The 12,059-nt window shown below is 47.2% G+C and overlaps 1 protein-coding gene across 2 annotated transcripts in view; it reads right to left on the reverse strand.

Moving 5' to 3' along the window:
- LOC126536927 (mycosubtilin synthase subunit C-like) overlaps positions 1-12,059 on the reverse strand; it is a 38,426-nt gene that overhangs the window by 17,457 nt on the left and 8,910 nt on the right. Inside the window, exons 1-2 of one of the 2 annotated variants that reach the window (XM_055073606.2) lie at positions 11,335-11,457; positions 553-956 (exon numbers count right to left, since the gene is read on the reverse strand). In XM_055073606.2, the coding sequence (XP_054929581.1) occupies positions 553-956; positions 11,335-11,434 (504 nt within the window). In that variant the 5' untranslated portion in view covers positions 11,435-11,457. Of the gene's footprint in view, positions 1-552; positions 957-11,334; positions 11,458-12,059 lie in introns of those variants that run through there. The other variant, XM_050183995.3, reaches the window with a different exon arrangement.

Genomic DNA, 12,059 nt, shown 5'->3' on the forward strand with positions numbered 1-12,059 from the left:
GTGAAAGGACGTGCAGAAAATAGCTCAACATGTAAGAAACAAACCGAAAGATCCGCGAGCCATGATGATGATGATGACGACGACAACAACAATAATAACAACAATAATAATAATAATAATAATAATAATAATAATAATAATAATAACAACAATAATAATAATAATAATCGCCGCCCCACCACCACCACCGCTAAAGACATTTAAAGGTGCCTTAGTTGAGCGGAATGGACAGTCATCTATTCGGATGTAAGATAGACAAGTGTGCTGCTTCACCAAGATCTTCATTTACCATAAGGCTACGGATAGGGCAGGCTATATTTGCTATGTTTGGCTGAAATCATTGATTTCAAAACAGCTTTCGAAATAAAAAGAAATCGAAAGAACAGAATTGGACGAGTTCATGCTGATTTATGATTACGGCCAACGCGAAACATTATGCACTCGGTCCTGCTTGGATTCCACTCCGACCTCGTTTCGCGCTAACCATATTTATGAGCGACAGCGATTTGTCCACACATGAGGAGACCACCGAGCAATCGGCTTCACCCTGACCTGCAGAGCGTCGCTGATGTTGAGCGTCCTGTCACTTTGCACCTTCGCAAAGCGGCCGGCCGTGTCGTTGTCCACTACGGTGCAAGCGGGCGGCAGCTCCTCCATGATGGACGCGAGCAGGGCACTGGAGGCGGACGGCCGGATGGGCGTGCAGCAGGCCGACAGCCGCAGGCAGGCGAGAAACGCGACCAGCGTGTCGTCGGGCGCCGCCGTGCACGCCGCCACGTCCGCGGGCTCGGCAAAGTTCGGCGGCGCGCGCAGGGCCTCGGCCAACCGCGCCGAGCACCGGTCTACCTCGGCGAACGTTCGTCGTCGGCTCCGGTACAGTGTAGCAGCCTGCATCGGTCGCCGCTGGACCTGCTCTTCCAGTGCGGCCAGCATCCCGCACATGGTCGGCCCAAACTCTGCAAGGGAAACAAACAATTTTTTTATCAGAACACGATTCATCCTCTAGTCGACGTCGATGAAAGCTAATCTTCCTGAACGAGTTTAGGGTGAAAATGGGGTGCGTGAACAAGATAATTTATTCCTAGGCCGGCAGCGTTTCAAACGACAGCATTTGCGTCTTCGACCCGAGGAGCAGCGTCTCTGCGACAGCGTATCGAAACGCTGGTTGCTACTAGGGAAGAATATGCGACCCCTTAACGCCGATGCCACCGGCACAACCAGTAGTGTCGCCTGTCGGTCCGTGGGTACAACCGGTACCGCAAGGTGGCGGGGCACGGCACCGTTATCTATAGTTAGCGTTTGGGTTTCGGCGTTTGGATTTTGTGGCGAATGGACGTGCTTTTCGGGGCTCCGTGGCGGCGACGAAATCATAAGTTTTTGTGCATGCTTTGAGCTTGCTTCTGTTTTGTTATTTGCTGATTTTTTGCCTCTAAATAGTAATTGGGTGGTTCTCTTTTTCTTTCCTTTTTTTGTCTCTCGTATTTCGGGTACGCGGGTGTGCTTCGTGTACATTTGTTTTGCAGGATGGTTAGAGCGTCCTTTCGTGCCACGTGCTTCAACACATGGGGCCGGGTGGGACGTTGAGTGTTTGTAGTCTTTAAATGGTAGCTTGGAAGTGGCAAGACAAATAGCTATTAGTGGTTTTACTGTGCGTGTTTTGGTAGGCGTGGCCGCGTGGTTGAGCGCCCGCGAGAGCGTGTCAAACCTTTGGTCTCCGCAGCATTGATTGTTTTTGAAACAGTGGTGAGTGTTGTTTTGCAACATTTTGAGGATTTGGATCATGTGCGTATCGGTCTTTGCTAAAAGGCACGCGCTATGCATTGATATAGTATTATAGCATTTGCCTCAGTAGTAGCATTATTATAGCATTGTAGTATTTGCAAGAAGCCGTGCAAAACATGGCGAGAAAGACGGGAAAGCAAGCAGTGCGCGGGGGGTCCCTCAGGGCAGATGAGGAGACGGATGAGAAGGGAGAGGGCATCGAATCAATCGGCCCACAATGTGATGTCGATACGAGGCTGCAGAAAATGAAGGCTTTCCAGGAAGAGCTTCTCAAACAGGTGCAAGAGGTAAAAAATGAGCCAAGCAGGGAGCGTGATGCATGGAAGGTAGTTGAAAAGAGACTTGAAGCAGCAGAGGAAAAGCTGAACAGGGCCGCCGTTGTGAACGAGAATGTGCGTGCCAATGGAACGCAGACCCCCGACGCGACAGGTGAGGGAGAGTCAGCGAAATACGTGGAATCCATGCAGGGTGATGAAGGGTTAGATGGAAAGAGCGGCACCTACCTTGAGGCCGCCACACGGAAAAAGCAGGAGCCCAGGGGACAATGCTCCTTGTCGAGTCCGAATCACGCGGAAAAGAACAAAGGGAAGCAGGGCGAGGTGGGAGAGAGTGAAAGGGTGATTATCGCTGGCGACTCAAACCTGCCTGGGTGCTCAAAAGCAAGTGTGGAGAGGGTGAAAGGCGACAAAAGAGTGGCGGTAGGGACATTTCCAGGGCGGACACAGGGTTCTATCATGGAGCGAGCAAAAGAAAAGCTCGCCGAAAACGCCCACATGCGCAACCTTGTCATTGTAGCAGGTGGGCTCAATTACGTCCTAAACCGGAAAGGGCAAGGACTAGCCCAGCGCTTGGCGAAGGGGGTGGACGACTTGCGCGAGCTATCCCCTCAGGTGCAGATCGTGGTGTGCACGGTGCCGGAGGTGCCTGTACGTGACAGTCACGTACAAAGAGCCGTAGTGGCTGCTAATGAGGCAATATGGAAAATGAGCTGAGAGAAAGGCTTCGAGGTTGTCGAAGTAAACAGGGAAGTGAGAAGTTGTGGTGGTTTTAAACGAGACGGGATCCATTTCAATTACAGGCTGGCACGAGAAGGGGTCTGAGGACCTGGTGGTCGCGCTGTTGCTTCTTTAGGGGGGCCGCGGGCGCTCAGGAGGTCAGAGTAGATGGTAATGAAGAAGGTCCCTTAGGGGAACATCAGAAGAGCATCGCCGTCGATAACAGAAAAAGGAGGAAAGCAAGAAAAAGAGCTCGCTATGCAAAAAGCTACATAAACATGCAGGGTGGCAGAAAAGTGGGCAGAGATTGAGGAACAGTTACATAGAGAACAAATAGGGGTGTATGCGGTTACAGAAACGCACCTTAGAGACTCGGAAGAGCCGCCAGTTATTGAGAATTATGTTTGGGAAGGGCGCAACAGAACTAAGTCGGAAAGAAAGGGAGGGAGGGGGAGTAGGAATGCTCATCCATCAGGGAGCCAAATAGAAAAGAGTAAATTCACAATGTCAAGAGCATCTTTGGTTATCAGGTACAATGAGTGGGAAAGAAACTTGGCTGGGCGTTACGTATTTATGGACCGGAAAATAAATTGCACAGAGAAGAATAACGAGTTAGTGGAATGTATAAGCGCTGATATTAAGGGTTTCGGGAATGGTGCTGAAATTGTCCTATTAGGTGACATGAATGCCCACATACTGGATTTAGATGGCTATACCGACAATAACGGGAAGTCAATGCTAGACCTTTGTAAGCAACATAACCTCGTTATCGTGAATACAGGGCTTAAGTGTGAAGGCCAGATCACGTGGGAAGTGGAAAACCGGCAATCGACCATTGATTACTGTCTGATGACAGAAGGAATTCATGATAAATTGAGAGAAATGGTCATCGACGAGGAAGAGTTTAGCAGCATAGGGAGTGACCATAAACGCATAATATTGAAGATGGGATGTGTAGCTGGGAAAGAGATCAAAATGGCCAGTCCAAATTTGAACGCTGAACAAATAGCAAATATAGTCACTACAGTTGAGGAAGAACTTGGCAAATGACCAAGTAAAGAGTGGGAATATGGTGAGCTTTTAAGTGTAATAACGACAGAAATACGGAAAGAGAAACATGTTCGTTGGAAAGGAAAAAAAGAAACCGAAAAGCTGGTGGAACAAGGAGATACGAGAAGCGATTGCCGAACGACAGAAAGCATATCGAGAGCACAGGCAGGCAAAGAAGGCGCAGTTGCCGCAGGATGAAGTAACCAGTAAATGGGAAATATACCGGGAGAAAAAGTCTATGGTTCAAATACTGGTGCAAGCAAAATTAAAAGCTGAAAGTGAACATTGGTTGTCAGAAATACGTGAGAAAAAGAAGGGCGCACCTAGATTATTTTGGAACCACGTAAAATTATTAGGCAGGAAGTCAACAACAATACAACATATCCTAGACGAAGATGAAAACAGACTGGAAGGAGAAGCGGCAATAAATTACATCCGAAAAGTAACAGCCGAATCTTTCCAAGGCAATGACGAGGTTGTACTTGAAGAAAAAAAGAGCATGAAGGAGACCCAAGTGGAAAAGGAGCTGGTGCTGACAAATTTCAACTGGAAGACAGCAGAAAAAATTCCTAAGCACACAGCCACAGGGCTAGACGAGGTTCCCGTTAGGCTGATAAATGAACTGGGACCGAAAAGTAAGGAAGCTCTGGTGAAAGCAGTGGAAAAAACTTAAGATAAACGAATACTACCATACAGTTGGCGACAAAGTAGAATGAATTTAATTTATAAAGGTAACGGGGAGAAACACAGAATTCACTCGTATAGACCGTTGACCATTACATCGGCAATATACAGGCTAGCAATGCAGGCAATCAAATTAAAGCTTCAAGCATGGGCAGATAATAATGGCATTTTGGGAGAGCTTCAGAATGGCTTCAGAATAGGTAGGCGTTTGGATGGTAACTTGTTTGTTCTTACTCAATGTATTGAAATATCAAAAGCAGAAAGCAGACCGTTGTATGTGGCCTTTTTAGACATTACAGGAGCCTACGACAACGTAGACCGCAACATTTTGTGGGATATCCTGAAAGGGGAAGGCTTAGGTAACGATTGTCTACAGATTTTGAGAGAGATTTACCTAGAAAATACCGTTTGCGTTGTGGGGTTCTCCTCCGTGCTCTTGGGACAAAGGAACGACAACACAGTTGTGCAAACAATCACAAGGGCATTTATTGCACCTTTCATAGATCAATGCCTGCTAGCCGAGTTGCTATCCACAAAACATGCGGATGGGCGCGCGACAAATCTAGAAGTCCGACTCACCGCGACCGGATAGCGAGCGAATATGTTCGCCCCATGCTGGATCCCAACGCCTCGTCGTTCGCGTGCACGGTCACGTGAACGGTGGCGCGTTCCAAGGCGGCCACGCGAGGCGGTCTCGCAGAAGCATGGGTCGCCGCGCACGCGGGACGTCCACGCTGTTCGCCGACCCGCCGGGAAAAAGGACCTGTTCTCCCCTGTGCCCCCAAGTAACCCTGCCGTGAGGCGGCGTTAGCAGCGCAACACTCGCGCCATCTCTCGCACTGCGCCTCAACCACATCGACCGCCGCGGGCATCATGCAGGCCACGCGGCGAAGCCGGATTACAGGAGACGCGCCATGCGGGAAAAACACAGGGGACGCGCGAGAGTCGCGCATCCCCACATCGTTGAATGGGAAGGGATGAGGAGCGAGGAGAAAGTTCATATCAACAAGAGACTGAGGCAGGGGTGCCCTTCATCCCCGCTGCTGTTTATGATGTACATGGTGAGGGCGCTAGAAGGAAGTAATATCGGGTTTAATCGATCATACAAACACGCGGGTACGGTAGTAGAGCAGCAACTCCCAGGTTTATTTTATGCGGACGACATTGTGTTGCTAGCTAACAAGCAAAGTAATTTCCAACGTCTGGCTAATATCTGTGGACAGGAAGGCAAGACTTTAGGTTTGAAATTTAGTGTTAGAAAATCAGGTGTTATGGTATTCAATGAAGACAGTGAACAGACAGCGGAGATACAGGGCCAAGAAATACCTAAGGTAACAGAATATAAATATCTTGGTATATGGATAAACGAAGGCAATAGATATATGGAAACACAGGAAAAAACCATAACAGTAAAGGGGAAGAGAAATGCAGCCATAATGAAGCACAGAACGCTATGGGGATACAATAGGTACGAGGTCCTCCGAGGTATGTGGGAAGGTGTAATAGTTCCAGTACTTACTTTTGTAAATGCGGTTGTTTGCTTTAAATCAGGGGTACAATCAGGACTCGACGGGAACCAAAGGTCAGTGGGTCGCCTCGTATTGGGTGCTGACGGGAAGACTACAAATAAAGCTGTGCAGGGTGATATGGGCTGGACTAGTAAGTGAGGGAAGCTCGCAGTAAAATTGAGTATGAAGAACGGCTGAGGAATATGGAAGAAAGTAATTGGGCTGGGAGAGTGTTCAGGTATCTGTACAGGAAAAACATTGATTCACAGTGGAGGAAAAGAACTAGGAAGCGTACCAGCAAGTATGCGGCCTGTAGGGTGGGCAACACAGCAACAAAGAAGGTCAAACGGAAAGTCGGAGAGGCTGAAATAATCTCATGGGTGGCGGCTATGGAAAAGAAACCTGCCATGAGTAACTACTTAAGAGGGAAAAAAACGAAATCAGGAAAGAAACCATTTATGATAACTCAAAGGGAAGCTCATTACTTTTCAAAGCGAGATCGGGATGCCTTAGAACACGCACCTATAAAGCGAGATATAAGAGGGAAGAAGAATCATGTGCTTGCTGCGGTAAAGCTAGGGAAACGACGGAGCATGTTTTATTAGAATGTGAAGACGTCTACCCAGCGGTCGATTTAGGCACCACTGGCCTACTCGAAGCCCTTGGGTTCAGCGGGAGCAGTGGTAAAGCAAACATGTCCGCAATAGGCATTAGTAAGAGGCGATTGGAGGATTGGTGGAAGAAAAGTAGGGAAACGACAAAAGTCGGAGACGTACAAAAGCTCAGTTCGCAATAGGGGATCAGAAAATTTGGGCGTGGTAGTTCATAGTATTTTTTTCTTTTTTCAATGTTTAACCTAGGTAGGACATTAGGCAGTATAGGCATTAGGCAGTATAGCAAGAGCTTGGTGGCGCAACCCACCTCCCCGTTCCAAAGGGGACGCTCATAATATCCATCCATCCATCCATCCATCCATCCATCCATCCATCCATCCATCCATCCATCCATCCATCCATCCATCCATCCCGGGATGGAAAAAGCAACACATTGCGCTTGTTGAAGCTGGCTTCTCCTCAGTAAAGATATTTTTGTGGAGAAGCCGCCTTCACCAATCGTTTGTCTCGTGAGAGCTCTGATGTCGAAGTATGCATATGTGTGTGTAACCGAGAATGTCGATCGGACAGAGTTATTTTCGTCAGAAGTGAATAAACAAAACAAAACAGGCACATCAGCGGCGCGTGCCTCGCACGCTGAACACTTATGTCTTGCATTATCGTGGCTTTTTGTTGCTCTAAGTGCATGTCACGTCTGTAATAAAATTCAGGGTGTTCTAAGAACCATGGAAGGCTGTCCCTCGCATGGGAACTGGACGCGAGCGGGTCGAGACAGAAGTAAGAAAAATTAGGTCGAACTCCGGGTCGAGTTTGCTTCGTTGGATCGGAGGCTGGTGTCTGGTTCACTTGTAAACATTTTAGAGAGTCAGGGCGGGCCAACTAACGCACATCTAGGGCGCGGGTTCAAATGTCAAAATGGTTTCGAGGACGTCTGCTCGTGCGCAACAATTTGCGGTGGCTGGAGCTGACTTCTCCACACTAAAAATGTTTAAGCCTCCATCGCCAATCATTTATCCTTTACTTAACACCGAGTAGGCTACCCGCAGCGCTCCGTTCCTCAGGTTCCCAGCAATGGACGAGGCCATAGGGGAGCCACAGCATGAAAAGATAATCGTGGATTCTCCTCTGGAGTACATCTTTGAGACGTAACTGTTCGCGCAATCGTAACTTGCCCCCTCTCCAAGTTCATCTTCCCTCTCTCCTTCCTCCCTTGGTGGCCATCATCAATAAGGGAAGTCGTACCCGTTTGTTAAAAATAAAACATTTCCAACAACATGGGACACGAAGGACGCCGTTGTGAAGGGTCCCGAATTAATTTTAACCAACTATGATTTATGTGAACCTAATTCACATGACCTACGTTAAAGTGCCACCAGCATTTTTGCATTTTATCTCTATCGAAATCCCGGAAGCTTAGGCCACGATTAGGTATGTCAACCTCGTAATCAGCAGCAGGACGCCATAGCCGCTAAGCCACAACAGTGGGCTCTGCTACTAAAAGCTTTTGGCGAACGTTATCGTACTCAAAATTTCGCGCTTCCGTAAACATTTCTTGTGTGCACAGGGAGTGTCTCGCTGTCGGCAGTGAGCTTCCGGCTGCTATACTAGGCGGTCCTCTGTAGCTTTCCAGCCAATCATAGGACTCATATACACGTTACTTTATCAATGCAAATTTATTGCGCCACGTCCCAGGCGGCACGTCAGCTCGTGCCAGCGTTCGATACGCATTGGCAGTTCCTGGCCCAATGATGACCTAAAGGTTAACAGCAGTGTTCCATTATGGGCTGTGCCACTCTGATTCCTTGCCAAATGATGGCCTAAGATAAACAGCGTGAATCGAATATCGGCTGGACCACTGTGATAGAGATGCAACACTGGCCCTGTTTGCACATGCAACAAACAATATTTGCACTGCCGTTCAAAAAGGCGGGAGTTATTGGACCGACATTCATGTGGATTTGCCAACATGGGTTAGTAAGCTGGCTTTCTTGTAACAACACAATGCTTTAAGTAAGCAAGTGGGTCGTTCCTGATTTTTTAAATGTATTTTTGTACGACTTTTGTACGAAGTGATGTTTAAAAAAAGTGAATAGAAACTTAAAATCTGGTGTTCTGCGTGCCTAAAACACAATGTGATTATGAGGCGCGTCGTAAAGGGGGGTGGGGGAGGACAGGACTTAGGATTTATCCTAACCACCTGTGGTCTTTCCACGTGAATCCCATGCATGGTACACGGGTGTTCTTGCACTTCGCCCTCACCGAAATGCGCCCCCCTAAAGAGAAAAGCCAATGCACAACGTAGCAAGCAGGGGAAGTCGTATATCGGGCAAACTAGCCGCTGCTTTATTGATCGCGCAATGGAACATGATCTTTCCATAAGAAGCAACGGTGTTGGGCATTCGCCTGCACAATGTATATGTTGCACGTGAGCTCCGCGGCTTTGTAGGATCAAGATTCTGGGGAAAATAAAAAATTGCAGTGCCACACAGCTGATGGAACCGTTTTGTATTACCTCGAGATGGAGCGCATTTGTCTTAGTGAAACTTCTATTTTTCTGTTTAGCAGCGAAGAAAGGTTCATGCATGGCATGTTGCGGCGACGTAATCATCACACTCCTATTCAAATAGGTTTGCTTGTTTGTGCATGTTAGTAAGCTCCTTGTATGGACGCGTCTGACGGAAAGAAAATTTAGTTGAAAGTTTGCGCTTGTTCATCATGCAGAATTATACGCAGAAAAGTACGATACAACGATGAGGGTGACGTGCTAGGACCATTCATCTTGGATGGCAGATACAAAACTTCGGGGCGAGAATGAGCGAATAGACCCAGGTAAGGAATTTCAGTCTTCTATGGAACGAGGGAAAAGGCTGAATTAAAATATAGTGCGTACAAAGTAGGGCATCAAGTTCAAGTTGTGATGTCGTCTCGTCGATGACTCTGGCGCGAGGTTAGTATAGTTGTTTTTTGAAAGTCTAACGGAAGAATTGACGATGCTGTGCAAGAAATCTAACGATGCTATGGGGCGATGTGAATAGAGCGAAGTTAAATTCAAGGAACGAAGTGTAGATGAGGGTGAAAAATCCCGATCATAACGGTGACATATAAATCTTACAGCTTTTTTCTGAATTGCTTCTAGCCTGTCAATCTCACACTGCTTATAAGGGTTCCAAACGACAGATGCGTAGTCAACAACAGGACGGATTAGCTATTTATATAACAGTAGCTTAGTATCTTTTGGAGAGTTGATAGTGTACGGCGTAGGTAACCCAATTTCTTTAGTGCTTTTTACAAATGTAATCAATGCGATTAGACCATGACATGTTATGCGTAAAAGAATGACTCCGAGATACTTATTCTGAGATACCCTACACACAGCGCGGTTATTGAACGAGCAATGAAAAAAAGGAGGATTTTTTACAGAAGGACATAAGGACGGTTTTATCAAAGTTAATGTTCATTTGCCAGGTATTGCACCAATTGCAAAACCTAGCAAATGACTCTTTGAGGCGGAAATGATAATCAGAAGAGTGAACTTCATATAAAACACACTCATCGGCATTAAGACGAATGTTAAAAGAGATGTTAACAGGCAGATCATTTATGTACATAAAAAAAAAAAAAAGCAGTGGCCCAAGAACGGAGCCTTGGGGAACCCCAGATGTCACATCAATAGCGGTAGAGTCGGTCGAACTGTGAGAGACGAACTGGGAACGAAGTGAAAGAAAGCTTGAAATCCTAGTTAGCTAGTTCAGGATTTTTTAGTACAGCGTTAAGTTTAGCAAGGAGCTTAGAGTGTAATACTGTGTCAAATGCTTTATAGAAATCTATAAAGATAGCGTCAACCTGGTTGCCAACATCATGGTTAAGGAAAATGTCATGCGTAGACTCAACTAAGTGCGTTGTAGTACTAAAACGCGCCTAAATCCATGCTGTATGTCAGATAGCAGATCACGTGATTCCAGCAAAAGCACTATGTGTTTATGAATGATATGTTCTAAGATTTTTCATGACTAATGTTATCGAAATCGGTCTGTAGTTCGATAAAGACTACTAATCAACGGATTTATAAAGAGGAAGCACTTTAGTTAACTTCCATGAGGAAGGAACAGTGGCAGATGATAAAGATGTGTTATATATGTTATATATGTCTCAGCACTCCTCGTGATTTACGAGGCTGTGCCTCATGGGAAGGATACTGTAACCTGAGAACGCCGAGTGCATCCTCTTCAGACTTGAAGACAGATTAGCGACGTAATTGCTGTTCGAGTCGGTACTACAACCTTGTACGTCATGAACGTAATAAAAACCCATTTTACGGCAACTACCATGGTTAAACGCCGAAGGGAGCATATCTATGCACGCGGGCATTGTAACTATGTACCTCGTCACGTTTGTTGCGGTAAACGCAACTTTTCTTTGTCTAAACGCAGATATGAAGGTGTTACATCGTGCGGTGGGTCGGCATGTTGACGCTACATCCCGAAATTTTCACGTCACATCGCGCGGTATTCGCATTCCGGGCAACGCGAATTATCGCGCACAAGGGTTCTCACGACAGCACATCCGTCTGCGGCGGAATAGGTCAAATGTACCCCTATCGCGAATCAGTCACGGTGTCCTCAGCTGAGGTCGCCTCCCGTCCACAATTTAGGCAACCGCTTTCCCACCCTCACAGCCAGCCAGAGATGGAAGCGTGCTCACCCATCCATGGAGCACGTTGTTGTGGCCGTTCCGTATCGCTCGCGGAGGCGTCGCTTTCGCCTTCGCTGGTCGTCGAAGACCGGAGCTCGGGAGTCTCCATCGCGTGACCGATGTTCCTGTCGCCACGAAAGGACAGGACGCGTTCCAAAGAGGAAGTGGCCGCGCCTCGAACTAGGCTGCGCGTGGCCCCCGCCGCGGGTGAGATCGGCACGAGGAAGGAGTCGCCGCGCACGACGGGCGCGCGCTCGGTTCACGCGACGGTGCCTCGAAGGAGCAGAAAACACTGCTTAGCACGAGTACGGGCCATCTTGTTCGTTTACAAACAGAGGCCCTGGCTTCCGCCGCAACAGTTCGCTAAGTTTAGCGGGTGAGAAAGACAGCGCGAAGTATAGCAGCTGGTGCGCCAATACAGAAGCCAGCTGCGGTTTTACGACGCTTTTCGTTTGTAGCTCCGAGTCTCCATTTTGTAAATAAAGTATATCATTCAATTCATTTAAATTTGGTTGCTCAGTGACAACATTCGCTCCCTATAATCTCCGTCTCTATACAGATGAACTCAGCTTGCGCCAACAACTCTCCGATTCTTTAATAATAACATGAGTAATAACAATTCTTTCTGTGGGAGTAATTTCTCATCAAGTATTATTTTAGGGAATCATTTTACTCCCCTGGCGGAGTACGTTTGCTCACGGTGTACATTCACTCTTCTCTCGTAGAGTGAAAGT

Source organism: Dermacentor andersoni, chromosome 4 (genome assembly GCF_023375885.2).
Source record: "Dermacentor andersoni chromosome 4, qqDerAnde1_hic_scaffold, whole genome shotgun sequence".
Taxonomy (NCBI): Eukaryota; Metazoa; Arthropoda; class Arachnida; order Ixodida; family Ixodidae; genus Dermacentor; species Dermacentor andersoni.